This window comes from Balaenoptera ricei, chromosome 10 (genome assembly GCF_028023285.1).
Source record: "Balaenoptera ricei isolate mBalRic1 chromosome 10, mBalRic1.hap2, whole genome shotgun sequence".
Taxonomy (NCBI): Eukaryota; Metazoa; Chordata; class Mammalia; order Artiodactyla; family Balaenopteridae; genus Balaenoptera; species Balaenoptera ricei.
Window position 1 is genome coordinate 47,740,637 of NC_082648.1, and position 23,042 is coordinate 47,763,678.

Genomic DNA, 23,042 nt, shown 5'->3' on the forward strand with positions numbered 1-23,042 from the left:
AAGGGCCCCTTCAGCCAGCTGCCCACCCTCCCCACCCCCCGCCTCCAGCTCACTCCTGTCGACACAGCTGCTAATTTTATCCGCCCCCAGCCCTGGCCCGGGCGTTAATTGGCTGCGGCTTCATTAGCAGTTCTCAAGCTCAGCTCCCCGCCCCCCGCCGCCTCCCCTCGGGACCCCTGACTGGGGCGAGGGAGGAGGTACAGACTAGCTGAGGCACAGAACGACACCTCGTCTTCAGCCTTCCTTCGCCCTGAGTCCTGGGTCAAGGTAAAACCGGAAGAGAGCAGTGTTCTCCAGAGGATTGCCCACTGGCTCCAGCGGGAAACTGAGTCGGAGGTGAGTCTCACCCAGACACACCTGGGAGTGAAAAGTCAGTATGGGGAAAATAAATAGGTGATGGATGGATGGATAACAGGATCAACTGAAAGGAAGAGGAAGGTGGGAAGTGGCTCTGGGTCAGAGATTATAAGAAGGAGAGGAATCCAGCAGACTCCCAACACCAAGCTTATTACTGGAAAAAGCTGAAAGCACCTGAGGCTAGAGTGGGAGGGAAGGAGGTTAGAGCTAACTAATGGGGGACTTCTGAGGCCTGATATGAGAACCAAGTGGGAATGGCTGGAATTAGCAAATTAGCCCATCTGGGCCTCAGTTTCCTCACTTGTAAAGCAATAATAAAATAGCCTGTTCTGGAGATTAAATGAGACTTTGCAAGTGAATAGGCTTTGTGATGGATTGTCCTCCCCCTCTTTGACTCACAAACCTATCTCCTCCATCGCCATCCTCTCCTCCTCCCCTTGCTCTTAGGACATCTGGACATCTGGGAGCAGAGTAAGGTGCCTCTGCCTGTAATTGCATTTGTTGTTCACCTCTTTATGGACCGGCAGTCAGTGATCTATTCTGATATTTCCACAGCTATGGCATGCCTAGCATGGTGAAGGGGCTCAATGTGTCTGCTGAATGAATGAATGAATTGTAATGTTGTAAGGCAGTGGTTCTCAAATTCACTGCTTATTAGAATCACTAAGGAGAGGTTTTGTTGTGTTTCAGCGTGAGTGGGCAAATGCCCACTCTTTAAGATCCATTGAATTAGAACCTCTGAGGAAAGGCTCCCCACTCATATATTTATATCACATTTCCCAGCCAATTCTGATGTCCAGGTTTGGGAACCTACTCCTGGAGGGATCGATGAGTCCCTCCCCTAAAGGATGAGTCCTGATGAAGTCAGGCTACAAGGAAGATCCCTTCCAGCTCCAAGGATCTATAGCCCTAGGATACAAAGAGAGCTCCGTGATTGCTGGAGCAGCAAGAATGAATTGGTAACAAAATTCAGCAAGTGCAAGGAAAGGAGGGAGCACCTCAGTCAGCTCCGGGATGTCCCAGGGAAAGAGGAGATGGCCACGGAGGAGGCAGGTTTGTGAGGATGAGGGGGGGGATGATCCATCCAAGAGCATGTTTACATACAGCCTCATTTAATTCCTACATGTTGTTTTATTATTGATTTATAAGTGAGGAAAATGCGGCTCAAATAGGTTAATTTGCTAGTTAGTCCCAGAGCTGGAACTTGAACTTGGGTCTCTCACTCTTCCAAACCAGGGTGCTTTCCAGTGCAACAGGGTTCTTCAGCTTGTATAGGACTCTTTGTATTTCCCAGAGAGCCTAATAATGCTAGGTTCACTCAGTAGACACCCAATAAATTGTTGCTGTCTGGACAACAGACAGGAAAAAAAAAAAAGAAAGAAAGAAAACCTTGAAGAGCTTCAGGACAACGAGGAGATGGGGCGGCACTGGATCTCTTTTCTTTCAGGCAAAAGCTTCTGACCCTGGGGCTACAGACGGGAAATGAAAGTGAAGAAGAGGGGAAAAAAAACTACAATTCCCAAAAGACCATAAAGCGTCCACCTTACGCATGCATAGACCCCGCCCTAATTTTGTGGCTTCCCGGCAGCTCTTTTCGCGCATGCGCTCTCCGATCAGTCTTCTTCCAACCCCTCGTTTTTCCCGGACGGAGTTGGTGCCTGGAACTCCTGCGACCTTCATCTCCGGTTGCGATGTTGCCCTTCTCTTTGCTCTGGGCGACTCGGGTAAGAATGGGGCTCCGGAGGCTGGGTGACTAGTAGGAAGTAAGCTCCCCTCCTATCCTAGTTAACTATTCACAAACTTGGGGTTCTCTTGGCTTTTAAACGCACGTGTCTGGGTCCTCCGGAGGGGAGAGCGGGAGGGGAGAGAGAATGGGCAACTAGGGGGTCCCTGAGACCCCCGGTGCACGCGGGGTGATTGGGGTCCCTCTCCATTCCGGTAACCAGATGCCCCAAGGCCTTGTGACCGCCCATTTGACGTGGCATTAGGGAAGAGAACTGTGGACCCTGTGCTGGCCAGCGAGCGGGGTCCCTGGCCTGGACCGGCGAGCTAAGTCTTTCCTGCGAGCTCTGAGCCATGCAAATGATGCAGCTGGTCACCCTTGCTTGTATCAGGGGTCCCACAGCTCTGTGGGCTGGAAGGAGGTGGAAAGAGTGGGAGCACAAAAGACAAGATGTGGGTTTTGGCTTCCCTGCCAGCAGTCCACCCCCAACCCCGTACACACACCTCGTCCCCAGGGGCTGCTGAAGGTCTACCCTGCCACTTCCGTTGCTCTGGAAACCACCTGTACAGCTCGTTGCCCTAACTCTTGCCAGTTTGGTTGCCTCCCACCCTGACTGGGGTATCACTTTGTGCAGGCTCTGCAGGAAGACCATGCGTTTCTGTGGGTGGGGACTGCCCCTGAGTTCCAGAGACATAGGCTTCTAGAGGACAGACTTTGCCCGAGGCTTTGCAGAGTGGTTCAAGGGCAGAGGTGGAGGGAGAGTCTGAGGTGAGGTGAATGGACCGAATCAGAACCACCCCCTGGACATTGATCTCAACCTTGGCTCTAGAACTGGCTTTTGAAGGTGGAGGTGGAAGTGGTGAGAACTGGAACAGACCGATGAGACAACTGGCTGCTGGATATGGAGCCTGAGGGCCTGATAAGCATGGCTGAGGGTTGTTGACTGTTTTTGTCTGGGCACTTTTTCTTTGACCCTGTCTTTTCCTCCCCCAGCCTCTGCGGAGATGTGGTCAGCTGGTCAGGATGGCCATACGGTGCCAGCACAGCGAGGCAGCCCAGACCCAGACTGGAGAAGCAACCAAGGGCTGGTCAGGCCAGGAGAGTCTATCGGACAGTGACCCTGAGATGTGGGAGCTGCTACGGAGAGAGAAGGACAGGCAGTGTCGTGGCCTGGAGCTCATTGCTTCAGAGGTGGGGCCTGGGAGAGGGGCCAGGGCTTAGGCCACCGTGGGTGCTGCAAGTAACAGGTCATCTTCCTGCTATTTCTCCAGCTCTCCCTTTCAGACTCAGGGCCTTCCTGCTGGACCTCATCTTCCTCTCTTCTTACTGACCTCTGAAGCAAAGGCAGGGCCAGTCTGGCTTATGGGATGGGGCATTAGAAAGCTTCCAGAGCCTCCCGGGGCTCCTATAGTTTAGTCTGGTCCCTCTTCCATCCCAAGAGGAAAGAGAAGCTTGGAAGCACAGGTTCAACTGGACAGGTGGCCTTGCTGGAGACACCTATCACAGCAGCTGGGTTTCTGAGGATGCTGCTCTGGCCCTGCCCCAGGCCTGGCACGGAATCCTGAATGAACAGAGCTTTCTGTAGAACCCGGCTCCTCCCTGCAGCCTGGGCCTCTGGCAGGATGGGGCTGTGGGATCCAGGGAAGGGGGCTCAATACCTTCTGACATTGCCCCCTCCCCCACCCCAGAACTTCTGCAGCCGAGCTGCGCTGGAGGCCTTGGGGTCCTGTCTGAACAACAAGTACTCGGAGGGTTATCCTGGCAAGAGGTGAGGGCTAGGCACCAGAAGGCTGGAGGACAGCCTCAGGGATGGTGATCCCAGTGGGGGACACCTGCCTGTACCCTCCCAGTGTGTATAGAGAAGTGGCCTTCCCAGTCCTTTGCTGCTGGTCCAGGGGGATGGTGGAACCCTTTCTCTGTGCCCTGATCTACTCCCCTCCCATTGCAGGTACTATGGAGGAGCAGAGGTAGTGGATGAAATCGAGCTGCTGTGTCAGCGCCGGGCCTTGGAGGCCTTTGACCTGGATCCTGCTCAGTGGGGAGTCAATGTCCAGCCCTACTCGGGGTCCCCAGCCAACCTGGCTGCCTACACAGCCCTTCTGCAGCCTCATGACCGAATCATGGGGCTGGACCTGCCCGATGGGGGCCAGTGAGTATAGATGGGGTGGGTGATGGGCTTGTGGGCAGTATGGGCGTGGGAGAAGAGTAATTTGTTGAACACCTACTGTGTTCCATGCGGATGAAACAGGGCTCTCCCAGTCCTGCAAGTTCCAGTGAATGAGGAAGATAAGACCCCGGAAAGCGGTGCCCAGAGCCATGAGGGTGGTGCCTGCTAGGAGCAGTGTTCCAGAGACCCCGGCCTTTGGGGTTGGGCAGGAAGGGAGTGGCTAAGTCTGAGAGTTATTCCACTCTGAACCTGCCTACTTCCTCTCCTCCCCTCCCAGTCTCACTCACGGCTACATGTCTGATGTCAAGCGGGTCTCAGCTACATCCATCTTCTTCGAGTCTATGCCCTATAAGCTGAATGTGAGTGCTCCAGGGTGTGGGGAGGGAGCTGTGAGGAGCTGCCCTGCTTTCTTCTTAGGGCTTTAGCTTTTTGTCTGTCTGTCCAGCCCAAAACCGGCCTCATTGACTATGACCAGCTGGCACTCACTGCTCGGCTCTTCCGACCTCGACTCATCATAGCTGGTACCAGTGCCTATGCTCGCCTCATCGACTACGCCCGCATGAGAGATGTGAGTGGAGGGCTGGAGTACCCGCCCCTCCCTAAGGGCTGGTGGGGAGATTTTGGAGGAGGGGCAGCCTTGGGCAGGCCTGTCTGGGCCCTCCCCAGGCTGAGGCCTGTCTCTGTACCTGCCCAGGTGTGTGATGAGGTCAAGGCACACCTGCTGGCAGACATGGCCCACATCAGTGGCCTGGTGGCTGCCAAGGTGATCCCCTCACCTTTCAAGCATGCGGATGTTGTCACCACCACCGCTCACAAGACCCTTCGAGGGGCCAGGTCAGGCCTTGCCTCTCACTGCCTTCACTCCCGGGGCGTCGTTGGGCTGGATCTGAGGAATTCATTCCCACCAGAAGCCCTGTCTATGACAGTTCTCCTTCTCTTGCCCGTGGAGGCAGTTCCCCGACAGGGGGTTTGGGGGTGGAGGTGAGGGCTGCTCCCCTCAGCCCCTGGAGTCTAGCACACTGAGCACAACTGTGCTGGACTCTGAGAGCCTGCGGGGCTGGGCCAGCCAGCTTCCTCTGTTCTCCCCACCCCCTTGCCCTTTCTTTTCGGCTTAGCTTCTGACCACCTACCTCCTGCACAGGTCAGGACTCATCTTCTACCGGAAGGGGGTGCGGGCTGTGGACCCCAAGACGGGCCGGGAGATCCCTTACACGTTTGAGGACCGAATCAACTTTGCTGTGTTCCCGTCCCTGCAGGGGGGCCCCCACAACCATGCCATTGCTGCGGTGGCTGTAGCCCTAAAGCAGGTTGGGGAGCCTACTCTTGTGGGGTGGGTGGGGCATGGCCTACAGGTTCAGACCCTGCACCTTGCCAACTGAAGTTGGAGCTGATGGAAGGGAGGTGCCAGGATGGGAGGGGGTTGGGATGGGGTCACACTATGCTGGGGGTGGAGGGGCAGAAGGGGCAGGGCTTAAGGTGGCAGTGCTGCTGTCTCATCTCCAGGCCTGCACCCCCATGTTCCGGGAGTACTCCCTGCAGGTTCTGAAGAACGCTCGGGCCATGGCTGATGCCCTGCTAGAGCGAGGCTACTCGCTGGTGTCTGGTGAGCCAGGGGGTAGGTGAAAGCCTCTGTACCCTCAGGCAGAGGCCCAGGACTCAGTACTTCCTGCTTACTGTCCCCCCTCAGGTGGCACTGACAACCACCTAGTGCTGGTAGACTTGCGGCCCAAGGGCCTGGATGGAGCTCGAGCTGAACGGGTGTTGGAACTCGTATCCATCACGGCCAACAAGAACACCTGTCCTGGAGATCGAAGTGCCATCACACCTGGGGGCCTGCGGCTGGGTGAGACCTGGGTTCCAGGAGGGAAGGGTGGCTGCCAGGTGGGCTTTGGCCATGCTAATCCTCTCCTGCCTCTCTCCCAGGGGCCCCAGCCTTGACTTCTCGACAGTTCCGTGAGGATGACTTCCGGAAAGTTGTGGGCTTTATAGATGAAGGCGTCAACATCGGCTTGGAGGTGAAGAGCAAGACTGGTGAGTGGGCAAGACCTCCCCTGCCCCCACCCAGTTTACATTCACTGTCTCCCCCCTCCTTCAACTGATCGGATGGCCTTCCCCAGAGCTCTGACCACTTTTTTTTTCTCCCCCATCTCTAGCCAGACTCCAGGATTTCAAATCCTTCCTGCTCAAAGACCCAGAAACAAGTCATCGGCTGGCTGACCTCAGGCAACGGGTGGAGCAGTTTGCCAAGGCCTTCCCCATGCCTGGTTTTGATGAGCACTGAAGGCACCTAAGAAATGAAGGGCACAGACTGACGTTTATTCCTCTTCCCCCACCTGGACAAATTAGGGGTGGGGGTAACTGCCTATCTTCCAATTTTTTGCTGGAGGAGGGGAAGGCCGCCCACTTAGGGGAAAAGGCGGGTATAGTTCCCCTTCCCAGGATTTGTAGCTGAGGAGGTTTCTTCTTGTAACAAGACTTAGAAGGAAGAGGTTTGGGGCTTTCTGCCCTAACCTCTCTCATTATCTCAGTGTTATAGACTCCCTGCCCTCTCTTGGGGAGGGGGGAGTTCCCCTTGTGAGCCAGAGGAAGGAGTGGGTAGGCACCCTTCTTTCATTTTTATCTAATAAAATGCTGACCTACCCTGAGCTTCTGTTACTGTGGGAGGGGTCCCCGGGCCAGGTGGTGATTTGTCTCCCTCAGCATGCCTCCCTTCCCTCCCACCACTACCACAAGGACCCCTGGGGCTGCAGTCTCCTCTCCCTCTGATCAGAGCCGACACCAGACGTGATTAGCAGGCGCAGCAAATTCAATTTGTTAAATGAAATTGTATTTTGCCCACGGCTGCTTCTGTTTGATCCCAGGGGACGGAGAGGAGCAGGGGAGGGGTGGGGAAGGCAGGGGGAGGCCCAGGTGTGAGGTGGGAGGGGGTGCCCATTGGCACGGGAAGCAGGGGGCTTGGGCACTGGGAGGAGCAAGCTTCACCTCCTTGGGTGTAGGTGCCTCATCCCAAGCTGGCTGGGCTGTCAGTGACGAGCCTGGCCGAGCCCAGTCGAGCCAAAGCACCGCCCCTGGGCTGGTGCCCAGAGCCTGGGCTAACGTGGGGCCCGCCACGTCACTTGGCACTCAGGCCTCTGCTTGGTCTTGGCTCTCACGTAGGCCACGCTCCACACGTAGTGTGCACCACGCCCTGTGAGGCCCGCGGGGCAGGGGGACTGGCATGGCCTTTTGGGTTGCCCAGGCTACTGCCTGCCCACCTAACTCCCCCTCCCCCTCCCCCTCCCCCATCGTGGGACTGAAGCTGAGGGTCAGAGGTGCTTCCGCTGCTGGGAGCAAAGGAAGAGGGTGGGGGTGGAGCTGCCTGCCTCCTCGTGGGAACTGGCCTGTGTAAGCAGGAGCTGGACAGGGTGGCTAGAGTGGTGCCCTGGGGTTGACGGTGGAGAGTGGAAGAAATGAGTAGGCTGGCTGGTGGTGGTTTACATCGACGTGCTCTGCAACCAGGCTTAGAAGTCTGGCCGGTCTTTCTTCAGTTTCTTATAGTCAGTGGAAACTGCAAGGAACTACAGGAGAGAAAGGGGGATTGCACCGAGTGCCCTAGGCCTCCCTTTGCTGGGGTGGGAGGTGCCAGCTGGGATCAAGAGATGAGCGGATCGAGGCGCAACCCTGAAGCCACTGGGAGTTACCTTGTATTGGTCATTGGGGCTCAGGCGGTTCCAGGGCTCGGGGTTGTTCTTTCGGTCCCAGCTGTGGAGAGGGAGGGCGAGGGAGGGGGAGGGGGAGGGTTAGGGTTTCCTCTCTGGGAGCTAGGACTCTGGAGCTTCAGGGGACCAGCAGGGTCTGCGCCCCCGCCCCAGCACGCCCCCTCTTCCGCGGAGGTGGGGGGCATTTCCCAGAGACTGAGAGGGGAGGGGGCACGTTAGCGGGTGCTGACAAGTGAGACAAGAAGGCTGTCAGCATTGTCAGCCTGGGGCCAGGTGATAGACGTGACAACCCGGCCCAGGGACTCCCGCCTGCTCCTTGCCACCCCAAGTTAGCTCCATAGAGCAGAGCGGTGGGAATCAGGCAGAAATCCCGAGGCGCTGGGGTTGTAGTGACGTGCCTCGAATTCAGACAACGCCGTGGGTGCTTCTGCGTGCTGGAGGACCCTACGCTGCTGCCGCCGCCTCTGGCGGGGCTTTCGGTCTCCGCGCCGCCCCGGCCCCAAAGGCACCCGCAGCAGCTCACCCGGCTACACCCCCAGCGCTTGGGCGGCGAGATAGAGGTACCAGAAGGCCACCGGCGGCCAGCAGAGAGGCGTCACCATGGCAACGCGGCCAGGAGCGGTGCTAGTTCCGCAGCCCAAAGCGGGCCGAGTCGCCAGCCACTGAGGAGTGAGCTGTCTGGTGGGCCCGAGCGAAGGCGGGGAGCCTCGCAGGTCAGGAGCGGGCTCCATCCCCGAGATGCCACCTGCCTGGGGATTCCCGCGAGGACCACTCATTCCCACCATTCCTGGGAGGCCTGTGCGTCCCTGTCTCATCTTGCCCCACCCAGGACCCCTTCCTGCGTCCCAAGCCCGGCCTTTACCAGACGTCGGGGCTGCGCAGGGCGAGTCGCAGCAAGTAGAGCATAGCGCTGCCCATGCCCAGGCCAATGAAGCCGATCATCGGGATGAGCTGCGGGAAGACAGAGGGAACTTTCAGGGGCAGCCCCCTCCCAGTCGCCCTTTACAAGCTTTTCTGCTCGGCCCGCCCGCTCCTCCACCCCGGGTCTGGCGCCCCTCCCTTCCGCGAGGGAGGACCGGCAGCCACCCACACCACATTTTTGCCTTAGTCTTCCTCAACCTATTGCGAGTCTGTCTGAGGTGGATTCAAGGGACACGGAGGGCATATTGCAGGGATGGATTGAGGGCACCCTGAAGAAATATTAGGAGCTTTGGGGGAACTAGGCAAGAGGCAGGGTACTGGGAGATTTGGGGGTTGCCAGGGCAGCTAGAGAGTTAGAAGGTAGAATCATGGCTCCTGGGACCAAACTCACCCCGGGATGTCTCTTGATCTGCCGGTAGAAGCGGGCTCCGAGGCTGGTTCCTGCCATATCGCCTCTCCAGTGTCTGGTCCTCTCCAGCGTCCCTGCTCCCTTCCTCCTCCTGGGGTCCCGCCCCTCTCTGGGGAGGGGTCAGCCCAGCCCAGCCTGGCCCAGCCCGGCCGCTTCATCAGACTCACCCCGCCCCCAGTCTCTCTCCCTACAGCAGTTCCAGGCTCGGCTGGGAAGAGAATTGTTGGGGAACAGGGGCATTTCTCCTCATCCACTCTCCACTCCAAGGGGTCAGACCCTCGCCCATGGGATATCATCATGCTTTGGGCTTTGCGCTTGTCCAAGGGAGAGGCCTCTCAGACTCTGACTCAGAGACTGATTGAGGGGGATCCAGAAGTGGGAGGAGGGACTCACCATGGGACAGGCAGACAGACCTCCAGCAAAGTGCAGGTGGGAGTGTTCACAGGTGGGACCAGGAGGGGCCAGGAAAGAATGAGGGCATCTGTAATGCTTCCCTGACACCCCTAGAGCCACCCAGGAGCTGGCAGGTCTTGGGGGCCCTGGTTCTGTCTCCCTCCACAGTATAGTGGGAAGAGGAGGAGGACAGGTAGACCAACAGCACTAAAGCTGCCCCAGCCACTCTAGTCCTGGGTGGTTTCTTCAAGTTGGTTTCTCCAAGTTGTGTTGTGGTTAGCCTGGAACAGTGTTTGGAGGCCAGGGAAACCGGGCATTATCTTACACCTGGCTCAGAATAGAATAAGTCAGTTGGTTGAGTTTGGGGGCTTGAGAGACTTCCTTCCCCTGCCTACCTGGTGTAGCCATCCACGGAGGCCACGTTCTGTCTCTGGCTGTGATGGAGAGAAAGAGAATGGAGTAAAGGAAACGGTCGAGGAAAGATAGAAAAGATGTTGAAGGAGAAAAGAGAAAAAGACAGAGACAGAAGCGTCGTAGAGCGATTGCCTCCCTTTAGGCGACCAACTGGGGTGTATGAACTCGCGTGTATGCTATGTTGTCAGGGTGGGAAAGCTCACTGCCACCGTCTTTGGGGAACTGGGGTCCTAGGGACCCAGGAGCTGAGACCTAACCACCTCTCCCCCCTCCACACTAACCTCCATCCTCCGTGCCTCCCCCACTGCTGCCCTGGCAGCCCATCCTACAGGGCTCTCTCACTTCTCCCCTCCAGAGCTCCGTGGTGCCCAGGCAGGGGCGAGCTGTGCACCCACCGCTGTGCCCCTCAGAGCACCGAGAGGGAGAAGTCCCTTTCTGGGGGCCCTCCTGCTTTCGCCCCGAGCTGATACATCCCCAGCCTCCTGCGCTGATAAGCGCGGCTGTAATTAGGCTGCGGGGTCCCGAGCTCTCCGCCTCCCTCCGTCGGATAATGAGATAAAGTGTCAGAGACACGGCGAGAACAAAGAGAAAGAGACTCAGTGCTTACGTGTGTGGGGGGACGGGGGAGGGCGACTGACGGGATGTCAGAGCCTGGAGCAGCACAGAGCCCGGCCCTCCCTGAGCACCCGCACCTCCAGGGCTGGGTCAGAGGCTGAGGTGTCCTGTCACCTGTGCCCCTTAGCCCTCCAGCCTCTGGGACTAAAAATCACTCCTGGAGCTCGAGGTCGAGGGCCGCACAGCTGGGCTGCACATCTGGCTCTTGTGGCACAGCTGGGGCGCCAGGATGCCGATAGGGATGTCTGGCCCCTGTACCGCGCCCCTTTGCTTCTTGGGCCCTCTCCTTCCTTCCGGTGCCCTTTCTTGTGAGTTCCAGTGACCCAGGCCTAGCGCATTCCGGACCCTCTGACCCGCTTCTTTCCTTGGAGCCGCCGTTGATCCTCCTGCCTTGGGCCTCTGCCGGAGTTCCTTATTACATTACTGCTTTCGCTCTTGCCTCTCTGGGGCTCCTTGCCCCTTCACCTGCTTCTGGTACTTGTCTCTCACCCCTTGTCGGTGACCCTATTTCTAAGGTCCTGCCCATCTCTGGATCGTGGTCTCTGGGGCCAAGCTGAGACACAGAACTCCTTGGGTTCCACATCCCATTTCTTCCCACCTCCCCGCATTTTCCCACCAGAAGGACTCAGGCCACGCTGACCGAGCCGACAGAGGTCATTAGCTGCGGAGTAGGCGTGGCCAGGGGCGGGCTGGTTTCCCGCTGGAATCTGACTCTGAACCCTAACCCGTACAGGACACGAATCTGCGCTCTGGTGGAGCCGAACGTCAAAAGCAGCTGGACTCCACGGAACAAGTTGGCAGCGGGGCCGTGGGTGCGGGCGCCCCCTGGAGGCGGAGCTGCTCTCAAGCTCTTAGGGGACGATGCCCCAGGCGCCCCCTATCGGGCCGCGCTGGCCCTGTGCCCCGCGGCTTTTGAGCAGGTAAATTAGTGCCAGGAGTGTCGGTCCGGCCAGCAGGCCAGCCGTTCCTGCCACTCTCACCGCCAAGGCAGTGGGTCCCTCAGCTTCCACTCTTCTGTTGTGAGGTGGGGCCGAGTGAAGGGAAGGAGAGGGGACGCGGAAGCTCCCACTTCGCCAGCTGTGGGCACCCCAGGTTCAGGCCAGTTTCTCTCGACAGGCTGGGCTGCCCCAGATGCCCGGGGCTCCGCCTCCGCTCCGAGACTGCTCTCTGCCCTCTGACCCTACCCGCCCCAGTCTCTGGCTGCCCATTTTTTCTGTGTCTGCTTCAGACCCTATCACTGTCTCTCTGTTCCTTCTCATTCTGTCTCTCCGTTCCTTCTCATTCTGTCTCTCCCTCTGCAGCTCTCTTTACCTGGCTGTGTCCCCCTGCATCTGTTTCTCTGTGTCTCCCTCCGTTCGTCTCTCCTTCCCTCTACATTGCTCTACCTCGCTGTGCCTCTTTACAAATGCCTCTCTCTCTCTGTCACTGTCTTTCTCCCCCCTCCCATTCCCCGGTTCTATTCCTATTCTCTGCCTTGCTGCCCCTGGGGGCCTGCAGCAGTCCAACGGGACAGCCTGGGGACACCTCGGGGCACTGCCCAGGGTCCCCTTCCCGGTCACCTCCACACGCCCGTCACCTTGGCGCGGGCTCCGTCTTCCGTCTGCAGCAGTGGGGCGTGGAGGGGGCGCCAGGGTGGGAAGACACAGTGCCCAGCATCTGCTCGGGAGCCCCGGGGCCCCTGACCCCCTCTGCCGCTATTAAGGACGCCGGGTCCCGAGGCTCTGAGATGATCATGATTGCATCAGCCAGACAGCCGCGGAGCCGGGAGCCGCGCAGCGAGCGAACCAGCGAGACAAAGACGCCTGCGCCATCTGTTTATGCAAAGCGCTCTCCGCCCGGGACCCCGGCGTCCCGGTGCCTGGCCCAGCTCGGGGCATAGGGTCATGAGTCCGCTACTGCCCGGCGCACCCGCCGCGCTGCGGCTCCCCCACTCCCCAGCACCCGGAGGGGCCGCGGGGCGAGCGGAACTGAGGGGGGCGGGGGGTGTTGATGTGATTGGAGCGGACGCGGCTCTTTCTTCAATAATGGATGGAGATGATGCGGACGGCGGAGCCAAGCCCGCCCGGAGAGGAGAGAGGAATAGAAATCGGGAGAGGAAGGGGCGGGGACGGGAGACTCACCCTGGCGAGCGCACACGCGCGCGCGCGCACACACACACACATATACGAGCGTGCGTGCGTCACACTGTCATTCGAATATACGCCGCCGCGCGGCTCACACCCAGGCACACGCCCACGCACTGTCACTGAGGCACACACACCTGCAGGCAGAGACGCCCGAACAACACACACTCACCAGAAGCTTTTCCTTGTTCTCACACATACACGGTCCTGCAGGTAGAAGCGCACGTAAATGCCCACACGCGGGGCACACGCAGGAGTGAAGAATGCACAGACACGTAGACCCGTCAAAGCACATATGTACATCTGACACCCAGGGGCTGAGACAGCCAAAAATCTTAAGAGGTTAGGGGTGGGGCAGATCGGGGACAAGACACATACTCAGCGGCACAGGCACACACCAGGGGCATACATACCAGGGGTCCACACATATACACACACACAACACCTGGGACTCTGATAGACACACATTCAGGGCACAGACACACACACACACACACACACACACACTACAGAGCAGGGACACAGACACCCATAATCAGCAGGGGCACAGAGAAACCCCCTTCCCCCTTTCCCCCACACACTCAGAGTTTCACACCCACACATGCCAGAGCTGCTGCCTGTGCCCTGCGGTGGCGAAGTGTGGCAGAGAGGTCACTGGGATCCTTGAAGCAGGCCTTGTTAGTCTAGCCATATAATGAGTTTCTGATGATAGGAGATTCCTGGGGCTGTGGACCCTGTGCCCCTGCTTGACTGCCTACAAACTTCCTTTCTTGGCCCCCAGGGCCAGTGGTGTAGACCTTAGGCCTCTCTGGCCACAGCCGACCCTGCCAGCCTCAACCCGGGTAGCTGGGGGAGAGGTGGGAAAGCCATAAAGGGATATTAGCAACTGCCTAGGGAGACTCCCAGCACATCCCCAACACAGCCAGGAGGCAGGCTCATCCCTGGTGCTGCTCAATCCTCGGACTTCAAGGGGCACTTTCTTTGCTAAGAGCCGGGTGGGCACTGGGGAGGGGTAGGACGTGGGTTGTGTTCTGGACCCTAGTAACCCGGCCCCTCCTTCAGTCTGTTTTCAATTCAGTCAGCTCCTTGGCCCAGACTTATGACCTTTGCCGTGTGAAGCAGCATCATCCATCACCCAGGTGGCTGCTGGCAGGGGTGGGGGGCGTTGGGGGCTCACACAGGGTCGCTGTCCCTCCTGCCTCCCTCTCCTGAGACCTGCTCTCTTCCCCAGGGTCCACGCGCGGGGCAAGTAGTGGGGGGAGGGTGTGACCAAGAGGCTCAATTGCTATAACTGGGCCTTGCGTCCCCACCCCTGACACCCCAGCACCCGTCCTTCGAACTCGGCACAGCCTCCCCGCTCCTCCCGCCCTCCCTCTCTCGGGCCCTTTGCTTAATTTCCTATTAACTGCTGATAAATCCAATTAAACCGCCGCTCTAATTAGGGACAGCTGCCGGCTCCGGGAGGCGGGGGAGGAGGGTGCCCCCCGAGTGTAGGGGGAGAGAACAGCAGCTCTCTCTGCTTCTCGGTACCCCTACACCAGCACTGCCGCCCAATGAGCCAGTAAATTGGTTTTGCTTCAGCATTATGTGTGTGGGGCGCTCTCGAGGATCTTGGGGGGCTCTGGTTGTGAGTCCCTTTGATCGTTTGATGAAGAGTTGCGACCCAAGCCCTATCCGTCCCTGCCCCCCGCTTTGGTGGTAGGTGGATCCTGAGGAGGGATGGGGGCAAAGGTTTGATTTGTGTGCGGTGGTGGAGGGGGGCCTGCGATCTGCTATTCCAGCCCAACCGTGATTCGAGGGGGCTGCCTGAGCTTCCCTTTATGACCCCGCCGCCGCCCCAAGGCGTCCGGGACAGTCAAGGGCAAAGGGAACAGAAAACCGAACCAGGTTCTGAGGCGAGTCTTCTCGTGTGCTTCCCTACCCCCAACACACCTCAGCCTTCTGGAAGGAAGGGGGGCGGCTCCCGTCCCGGGCCCTCCTCTTCCCCAGCCCAGCTGAGACTCTGCCCTTCCCCCGCCAGCAGCAGATGGTGCCCGGGCTCCCGCTGCCAACCTTGCTAGGCGGTGCCAACCTCAGGCCTGGCTGACAACCGGCAGAAGAGAAGAGGATCTCTTGACTGGCCAGGCTGACCCTCCCCCACCCGCCATCTCGCTCAAGACCCTCAGCCAGCCCCATTCCAGCGGCCACCCCAGGCTGCCGCTCACTGGTCCGCTCCCAGGTCCCTAAACTCCTCGTCTCCTTCAGCTCCCTTTCCTACACCTTCCCGCTCCCCGCCACCTGCCACCGCGACCTGGGCTGGTACATTTGCATATTTGCATATGCAAATGATACATTTGCATACGGAACACCGCAGTGGGGGTCTCCGCTTGAGCTGCTTAGCTGTCTGCCCCGCGCCCTCTCACTTGGTACCTGTCGCAAAGGGCTGGGGCGGGGGCAGCGCGGGAGGGGTTAGCCCCCCCCCAGTCTCGCTCGCTCAGTTCCCGGAGGACTTGAGGAAGTGTTGCCATGGAGACGGCACGCACCCCACCCCCTTCCAGGACCAGGGTCTCGGGCTTGGTGTCTCCGGTTCTCTCCTCTCCCCCCTGCCCCCCCCCCCACCCCCGTCCCTCGCACTTCAACCGAGATCTTGCATCGCCCCCTGGCGGCCTAGCTCGGAACTGAGCCAGGTTCGGAAATGCAAGGAGCTGCCCACGGCGAAATCACTAAGAGCTAGTGGGGCCTACCCTGCTACCCGATCCTGCTCCCAGCAGCAGGGGCGCGGGGGTCGTGACCCCAGTCCAGCTCCCCTTTCTTCATTAACGACAGAGGCCTTGCCTGGCGGACGCATCTGTCTCCCCACCTCGCACCAGCCTCGGCCCAGGTGGGTCTCGGGTTACCCGATGGTAGTGAGGGGAGAGCTGGGGAAGATTCGCCACCCCTTCCTAGGCACTCTCCTCCCTCTCCCCTCGGCCCCCAGTTAAACAGCAAACTTTTCTAACTTTTGTCAAAACTTTAATAAATTCGCAACATTCGATGCTTCGCCTCAATCCCCACTCCCGTCTCCCTAGTGGAGACGCATTCTTTTTCCAGATCTCAAAGGCTGGACCTGAGGGGTTGCGAGTGAGGCTGCTCCCGGCACCAAGTATCCGACGCCCTCGGCGGGGGAGGGGGACGGGAACCAGTCCCTTCCCGGAAGCACCGTCACGTTCCGGCGGGCCTTCCCATCTCCCCCACCCAGCAGTATAGTTGCTTTCGCCCCTTTTCTCCCCAACCTCCACTGGGCCTGCCCAGAATGGGGTTTGGTTATCTCCCGCCAGCAGGCGTCTTCACGCCTAAATCTCCTCCAGGAAGTCGGTGGGAAACAGCCCCACCTTGCGGCCGGTGTAGACCTTGACGTAGCCACCGGCTTCATCTCCTTTCTGCACCACAATCTAAAGGATTAAGGGACGAGGGAGGAGAGGAGTCAAGAGAAAACAGTAGAAGAGCTGAGCAGGGGAGTCCAGAGTTATGGAGGCCCAATCTAGTCCCATTAATGTTTTAAGATCTGCAAGGAGTGTAGTTTGCAGAGAAGCCTCTGGGCCTGGGGTTGAGTTGGGGCACCAGAGCTACCTGGTCCTTCTTGAGAGTGATCTGCCCTATCTCGCGGTTCCCCACGAAGGATCTCGTTACGCGGTGCACACGCTCTCCAGACCGGACCCGAATGATGAAGTTTGGAGGGAAAAATCCGACCTTCTCCCCTATTTTCCCCTAAAGGAGATGGTAGGGGGAATTAATCTCACAATCTCTGGTTCTAAACTCAACCCATGTCCCACCCGAGTCTCAGACATTTCTCTTACCCGCCACCACTCCTCATTGGAGTCATCAATGACTGTGATCTTCTCTCCAGGCCTGGGAGAGGAAGGAAGGGGCCTCTGAGATTTAGGGGCCTTACACATTCAGTCCCTTGGCTGTGCCCAGGTCCAGCCCCAAATAGGCTCCATGCCTGAGTCCCCCCTTTTCCTTTCCCATAGGGAGCTGGGCTCTCCCCTCTCCACTCCCAGTACACTGCCACCCCAATCCTAAGGCCTCTCACGGGAAATCCAGATCGTCCTTCTCCAGGGCTTTGAATCGATAGAGAGCCACAAAGTAATGAGACTGCTGGAAGCCAGGCTGCTTGTGCTGGGGGTGAAAGGGGGTGATGAGTCTCAGGGCACCTCTGTCCCAGACTGAGGGGCAGGAGGCCAAGGTAGGGGTATTTTCTAGACACACTACATTCCACCTCTTTCCTGTCCCAGAACTAAGAGGAATGTGTTGGCTGTGTGTATGTGTGAGGTGGTAGAGAAGACAGGTTAATGATTGGAACCCATGAAATAAGTGTGAGCTTCTGCTGAGGCCGTGAGTGGCGTGAGTGGTGTCAGACCTGGGTTGGGGAGAGGACTGGGGTCTCTGTAGGGAGAAAATATTCTCACTTTGTCATCAGGTGTCTTCTTTTCAGCTTTCTTATCCCCATCAGGGTTTCCTGGAATGGGAAACACCGAAAAATTGTCTCTGGCTTCTGGAGTGTAGCCCTCAATCCCTTACCTTACTGTTCCAGGGCCTCTTACCTCCAAACCTGGCATGGCTCTTTGGCCCTCCATCTCCTGTGCCACAGCTGAGCTCTGACCCTCCTCCATCTCTATGGATGGAGGTGGGTGTTACTCACCATTCTGGGGTTTGCCTTCCTGTGGTCTGGCAGACTCTGGCTCCTCTTCCATCATGGCTGCTAGAGACTGGAGAGGGCACTAGAGTTAGGAAGATGCTGTCTTGGAAACCCATGCTTGCCCTGGCTCTCAAGTCAGACCAGAGAACTAGAGAATAGGATCTCAGTGTTGGAAGGAGCCTTGGAAGAAGTATCTAGTCAACCACCTGCCTAATGCAGGGACTTCCTCTGAAATAACATGGCAGGTGACCACCCACATTGTGCTTGAATGTAGTTGACAGGAAGCTCACTACCTTGCAAAATCCACGTCCTTTACTATAATGTCTGCCCTTAAAAATACTACAGTGTGTAAGAGAAAAATTACAATTTTTAGCACAATTTTTAGAATTCCCTTAAAAGAACAGAACCCGAGTGGGCCTTTCTGGAAGCAGTCAGATCACATTGATAGTGCCTTATAAGTCATAGTTCACTCCAAGAAATCCCTAATTTGCACCCAACTTCCATATCAACTACTTTGAGGCCAGATCTCTAGTTCTGTTTTTGTGCAGTTGGTTTTCTTTTTTTGATCCAAGAACAGTTAGGTATTTTTCCTTACACAATTTTGAATGATTAGTTCTTGGTCTTTCTTCTAGTCTGTAAGATTTTTCAATACATTATTCAGGGTATGAGTTTTCCCTCCTAGGTTTCCCACAAACTTAATGGGATATATCATTTATATCTTCATTTGTATCAGAGAGAAAAATGTCCATAGGTGAGGACTAAGGACTAAATCATGTCATAAAGCATCAGAAATCTCCCTCTAGTTGGAAACTCCCTATAGGACCAGAATCCTTTGGGGGCTGTCATTCAACTAATTTTAGGAATCCATCTAACTGTAACCATTATCCACATTAGTCCATCCTTGTTGTCCAGAAAGATATAAGGATATGCTAACAAATTCCTTGCTGAACTAAATACGTCTATTGTATTACCAATCTAGTAACCTATTACAAAAGGAAATGAAGGTGCTCTTGGCCACAAGCTTTGTGCCTCAGTTTCCTCATCTATAGGATAAATGGGTCAGACCAGATTATCTTCATGGACCCTTGGGGGGGCTCTAGAATTCTCTGATTAGTTGGCATGACAAGCTCTCCTCTCCAAATCCAAAAGCATAGCTTTTCCTCTGTTGCCTGGCAATGCCAGGGCCCTGGGGCCTAGCCTTTAGTTAGTTATGGTGGTTTATCTGACAATTTCAGAAGGGAGCTCCTGTAGTAAACACATGCTATGGCAGGAATTGTTAAACTGAGGCCTTTTAAAACTGCATGCAAAAATTTGTCTGTTGGGTTATGTGCAATTTTAGGGGAAGAGGATCCCTACTTCTGTCAGCTTTCCAGAGAGGAGACAGGACCTGCTCCATGGGGTCTCTGGAAGGCCTCAGTAGGAAAATTGGGTGCTCACATTTTTTTTATCTGCCTGTCCCTTCTTCCGTTCCTTGTTTGCCATGATCACCCCAGTGCGAAGGGTTTCAAACACAGGGTCATTGCGATTGGCAGCAGCTAGTTGGAATGGGAGAAGAAAGGAGACATTACTGGGGAGGCAGAAAAAGGCTTGGAGGAAAGAGAGACCTCCTAAGTAAGGGAGAGATGGGACTGAGTAGGTGCGTGTGTGTTTAGAATTAGGAAAGTGTCAGCTGGGTATACCTAGGGTCATCAATTTATAAAGAGCTCTAAAGACATCACTGGAAATGTGATGGAGAAAAATATTTACCAGCACTCCTTCCAGGCAGAGCATTATATGATGTTGGAAAGACAACTCTGCTAATGAGTTGCTTGGGAGTTGGGGAATGCTCAGAATCACTATTTTCCTTTTAAGGAGACTGGTCCTTTAACTGCTGGCTTTTGTTCCGCTGAGTGGCATGTGCAAGCTGGGGTACTACCACCAGTGGGTTCTTCTTTCTCCATCCATGCTCCTCACAGAGTTCAGCCTCTCCTCCAAATAAATGTTGAGCAAATTGTCAACAAATACACTTTTAAGGGTTGCCAAATTATGAATCTGCCCAGGATGCCCACAGCTCTTGGTCTGGCCCTGAGTCTGGCACTATGCTCTAACAAGGATGAGGACAGTCTGCTTCATGCTTAGAAATGGTTTTGCATATGAAGAGCAGAGTTTGAAGTCAGGCAGATGAAGGTTTCAGTCTTGGTTCTGTCTCTTTCTTACTGTACAAAGCCCGTGCTAAATCTTATCTCCCTCTGCTATGAAACAGGGGAATATTGACTCTGCATCCAAGATGGCTAAAATATTAGATTGAGCAAAAACCATAGGAAATAGAGTCTGTTTCAGAATTTGGCTTCCCAATCTGGAGATGGTGCTGAAACCATCTCTAGGCTTGCCCATTCCCTCAGGTCCCGTATGGGGCACTTACAGAGATCTTTGACACAAGCGTACTGCTGGTTGCTGTAGAGAGGGGAGCTATAGGCCCGACGGAAACCAGGGGGCTGTAGGATTGGATGGGAGAAAGCATTAGAGATAACAAGGTAGGGTCCAGAACCCATCTCTCCCATGAGTATTCACGCCTTCTTGGAGTAAGAGATGGGTTGAGGAAAAAAAAAGCAGGGAAATGGGTGGGATGATTTGAGGAGGGACTGGCAAGGAGGTAGCTGGCAACACGTCCCCTCCCTTCTACTTTCTTGCTCCCCAGAGCCTACTCACGATCTTGCCGAAGCATCTCTGCATCTCCACATAGGACTGACAGTGTTCGTGGATGTTAGTTTTGCAGTTCTTACAGCGAAGCCCAAATTTGTTGTTGACTTGGGAGATGGGGAGAACATCTGGGTGAGGTTCCTGATTTCCCTTCCCCTTTGTACCATTGCTGCTACTCTAGCTCTTAGGTCCTTTCTCTGTCTGGGACCCAACACTCTCAGTCTGTAACAGTATTTTCTTAAAGCCAAATCTTACCACAGCCTGTCTGATATACAAATACTCCTTTCCTAAACACTTTCCCCCACCCCCTGCCTTCAACATCACACTTTCCACTTCCCTTCATGACTCACGCACAATCATCCGGGCACAGACATCACAGAACTTGGGCTTCTTGAAGAAATGATCTTTGAATTTGTGGGGCTTATCATTAACAAGCTTAGGAGGTTCTGGGGGTGGCTCCTCCTCCTCTTCTTCCTCCTCTTCCTCATAGATGTAGTAGATGGGCCCACCCCCAGCTCCCACTGCCTCCCCATTGGCCTGGGGCTCTGGGGGAAGCTCCATCTCCTTTGTCCCTGTAGACTCCTTCCTGAATAATTGCTTCAGCCGCTGTAGCTGAGGGAGGGAGTGAAGGAAATCCAATGTTAAAAGAACTGTCTTGCTTTCTAGAGTAGGTAAGGCTGAAGCTAACTATACATTTTTCTAGCCTGGGGCAAGGGGCACACCCCAGGATTAGGGGGTATCGGGGGCTGCGGGTGCTAGCTAGCATTTTAACAATAAACGAGTCATATACAAGTGAGATCAATTCAAGCACTTTTCTTCAAGGGCTGCAGTGGTTTCCCTGCTCCCCCCACCCGGTGGTCAGAAGCCCAGACTCACCCCACTTTGCCGAGTCTCTGCTGGGAAGCAGGAGGACTCCAGCACCTCCTTTTCTGTCATCCTGCAAGAGGTTGGACCCCACTGTGAAACCTAATCCCTGACTGCCATTCTTCCCTCCCATATTCCTGTCCCTTGCAGTGGGGTGGTCCTTGAAGGGGAGGCTTTGGGAGAAATTTGGTTAAACAGAGATCCTTCCATAGGGCTTATGAGCAGAAAGATTCCATGCAAGTCCAGAGAAAAGCCCAACAGACTAAAGACCTTCCCAACCAGTTCCTCAAACCAATAACCATCCTTCTACCCTGAGGGGCAACCCGAGTTTACAGCCCCAAGACAGTGCACAAGGCTGTGTGGTTTAGGGATTTTCCTACAGGTACTTTGTTTCTCTTGGGAATCTGTGGGCAATAGAAATGTGACACACACCTTCCCAGATCCCCTTTCAAGAGGTTTAATGTGTGTGTCCACAAGCATGCGTGGAGGGATGGGCTGGGGACATTTGTTCTCCTCTACCTCTCTCTTGAGCCCTGGGGGCCCAGTGCCTAGTTCCCAGCCTGCCTCAGGCCTCAGCTATTTTAAGTTTTCAGAGTAATATGAGCCTTTCCTTCCCTTACTACTCCATTCCCCTGATCCCACCCCCACCCCACCCTCTAATCCTAGCTCTTGTCCTGGAGTAGAATAATAATAATTTCACTCCTAAAACCCAAACTACTCACAGACAAGCAGAGAAATGAAGAAGCTGAATAGACTACGGATTGGGGAAGCTTGGGTGAGCAGTCCTGGAAATGGAAAGAGGATGAAGAGGCAACTTACGTTTGGAATTCCCTAAGCCAGTCCACAGCCTGTGGAGGAAAGAGGGAGCCCCTGGGATCTTGACGGTGGTGCTGGGGGAGGGCTGGTCCTCTTCCTTGGGGGCTAAGCCCCCCCAGTACTCTCTGTACTCACACCAGCTACCCAGACGGTGTTTGTAGACCTCCTAGCCTCTCGCCTTGGTGTCAGAGCTGAAATGACAGGGCTGGAGGAAAGTGGACAGCTGAGCGACAACAGCTGACACAGAGAAATTGGACACGGGGAGGGCTGGACCCTAACTCCTCCCACCCCCCCAGAGCTGCTGTTGCCTGGTTTTTCATCTATGGTGTGCAGGTCAGGACTGGCTAAATTCAGGAAGGTACATGCCGCATACTCATATAGGCGATTTTTTTTTTTTTTTTTTGGTCACACTCTGTGTGTGTGGCTTGTGGGATCTTAGTTCCCCATCCAGGGATCACACCTGGGCCCTCGGCAGTGAAAGCGTGGAATCCTAACCACAGGACCGCCAGGGAATTCCTACATGTGGGTGATTTTAAATGACTAAAGGTAAAGATGAATTATAAACAGGCTTCTCCGTTCCCTTTTCCCAAGGTCCAAACATCTCCCCAATTCTACCCTCCCTGGATCTACTTTAGGAACTAGCCTTCGACTTCTCAGCCACCACCTTCTTGTGGCCATGGTTTTTTTTTACCCTCAAGCATCAATCTAGCCTCCAATCTTCAGGAAGGAAAGGGCTTGGAAACTGGTGAAGAAAGGAACATCTGAATTTTCAGAGCTCTCCTATCAGCCAAACTAGATTGCTTTCTTATCCATGGGTAGTTAGAAGGGTACCTTGCTGCTATCCTGTAAGGGAGTGAAGAACATGTAGTACTGCTTTGTTCCCTCCAGCTGCCCCCAGAGATATCTTTCCCCTATTCCTCTAAAATCTTGTCCACAGGGTGAAAGGAATTCTAAGAGCTATTAAAAAAAAGCCAGGCTGGGACTTCCATCTGAGGGGTTCTGAGGGAGTGAGGGTCTAATGATCACATAGAGATTGTTTTGTTAATATTGGACAGAAGGCAATAGCTGTCACACATGGAGTTTTTATCATCTGTAAGTAATGTCCCCTTTCCCATGGGAACTGCAGACTCTTGGAGGTAGGATGGCCAAGCCTCAAGCTTCCTTTATCATTCTGATTCCCTGATTCCATCTCTTTCCTCTGGTGCA

The 23,042-nt window shown here is 55.7% G+C and overlaps 3 protein-coding genes across 8 annotated transcripts; 1 reads left to right on the forward strand and 2 right to left on the reverse strand.

Annotated features, from left to right (window-relative positions):
• The first annotated feature begins 1,968 nt into the window (after nucleotides 1-1,968).
• SHMT2 (serine hydroxymethyltransferase 2) lies at nucleotides 1,969-6,887 on the forward strand. The gene is made up of 12 exons (XM_059936246.1): nucleotides 1,969-2,081; nucleotides 3,074-3,271; nucleotides 3,769-3,848; nucleotides 4,029-4,229; nucleotides 4,525-4,606; nucleotides 4,693-4,815; nucleotides 4,942-5,081; nucleotides 5,389-5,554; nucleotides 5,751-5,850; nucleotides 5,935-6,090; nucleotides 6,171-6,278; nucleotides 6,401-6,887. The coding sequence occupies exons 1-12, from the start codon at nucleotides 2,049-2,051 to the stop codon at nucleotides 6,526-6,528; spliced, it is 1,515 nt and encodes a 504-aa protein (XP_059792229.1). The 5' UTR covers nucleotides 1,969-2,048; the 3' UTR covers nucleotides 6,529-6,887.
• A 165-nt stretch (nucleotides 6,888-7,052) lies between these two features.
• NDUFA4L2 (NDUFA4 mitochondrial complex associated like 2) lies at nucleotides 7,053-9,342 on the reverse strand. The gene is made up of 4 exons (XM_059936254.1): nucleotides 9,258-9,342; nucleotides 8,808-8,896; nucleotides 7,928-7,988; nucleotides 7,053-7,804 (listed from the first exon to the last, which is right to left on the reverse strand). Exons 1-4 carry the CDS (start codon nucleotides 9,312-9,314, stop codon nucleotides 7,748-7,750), a joined length of 264 nt encoding a protein of 87 aa, XP_059792237.1. The 5' UTR covers nucleotides 9,315-9,342; the 3' UTR covers nucleotides 7,053-7,747.
• STAC3 (SH3 and cysteine rich domain 3) lies at nucleotides 9,311-22,048 on the reverse strand. 6 transcript variants are annotated; one of them, XM_059936248.1, is made up of 14 exons: nucleotides 21,840-22,048; nucleotides 21,033-21,093; nucleotides 20,507-20,768; nucleotides 20,166-20,263; nucleotides 19,879-19,951; nucleotides 18,915-19,012; nucleotides 17,481-17,547; nucleotides 17,248-17,297; nucleotides 16,872-16,957; nucleotides 16,636-16,687; nucleotides 16,409-16,546; nucleotides 10,064-10,102; nucleotides 9,669-9,688; nucleotides 9,311-9,483 (listed from the first exon to the last, which is right to left on the reverse strand). In XM_059936248.1, exons 2-14 carry the CDS (start codon nucleotides 21,090-21,092, stop codon nucleotides 9,396-9,398), a joined length of 1,131 nt encoding a protein of 376 aa, XP_059792231.1. In that variant the 5' UTR covers nucleotide 21,093; nucleotides 21,840-22,048; the 3' UTR covers nucleotides 9,311-9,395. The 6 variants fall into 6 exon arrangements, with proteins under 6 accessions (XP_059792231.1, XP_059792230.1, XP_059792235.1 ...); XM_059936247.1 differs by having other exon boundaries at nucleotides 9,669-9,725; nucleotides 10,062-10,102; XM_059936252.1 differs by lacking the exon at nucleotides 21,033-21,093 and having other exon boundaries at nucleotides 9,669-9,725; nucleotides 10,062-10,102.
• Between the last annotated feature and the right edge of the window lie 994 nt (nucleotides 22,049-23,042).

What these genes read in the sequence shown, in the direction of transcription:
- SHMT2 (XM_059936246.1), top strand. Translation starts at nt 2,049, where the DNA reads ATGTTGCCCTTCTCTTTGCTCTGGGCGACTCGG. An exon ending in ACTACGCCCGCATGAGAGAT is followed by an intron (nt 4,816 to 4,941) that starts GTGAGTGGAGGG and finishes GTACCTGCCCAG; the next exon opens with GTGTGTGATGAGGTCAAGGC. An exon ending in ACCTGGGGGCCTGCGGCTGG is followed by an intron (nt 6,091 to 6,170) that starts GTGAGACCTGGG and finishes CCTCTCTCCCAG; the next exon opens with GGGCCCCAGCCTTGACTTCT.
- NDUFA4L2 (XM_059936254.1), bottom strand. Translation starts at nt 9,314, where the DNA reads ATGGCAGGAACCAGCCTCGGAGCCCGCTTCTACCGGCAGATCAAGAGA. An exon ending in AGATCAAGAGACATCCCGGG is followed by an intron (nt 8,897 to 9,257) that starts GTGAGTTTGGTC and finishes GTCTTCCCGCAG; the next exon opens with CTCATCCCGATGATCGGCTT. An exon ending in CTGCGCAGCCCCGACGTCTG is followed by an intron (nt 7,989 to 8,807) that starts GTAAAGGCCGGG and finishes CCCTCTCCACAG; the next exon opens with CTGGGACCGAAAGAACAACC.
- STAC3 (XM_059936247.1), bottom strand. Translation starts at nt 21,092, where the DNA reads ATGACAGAAAAGGAGGTGCTGGAGTCCTCCTGCTTCCCAGCAGAGACT. An exon ending in AGAGATGCTTCGGCAAGATC is followed by an intron (nt 19,952 to 20,165) that starts GTGAGTAGGCTC and finishes CCAATCCTACAG; the next exon opens with CCCCCTGGTTTCCGTCGGGC. An exon ending in GACAGGCAGATAAAAAAAAT is followed by an intron (nt 17,548 to 18,914) that starts GTGAGCACCCAA and finishes TGCCCTCTCCAG; the next exon opens with TCTCTAGCAGCCATGATGGA.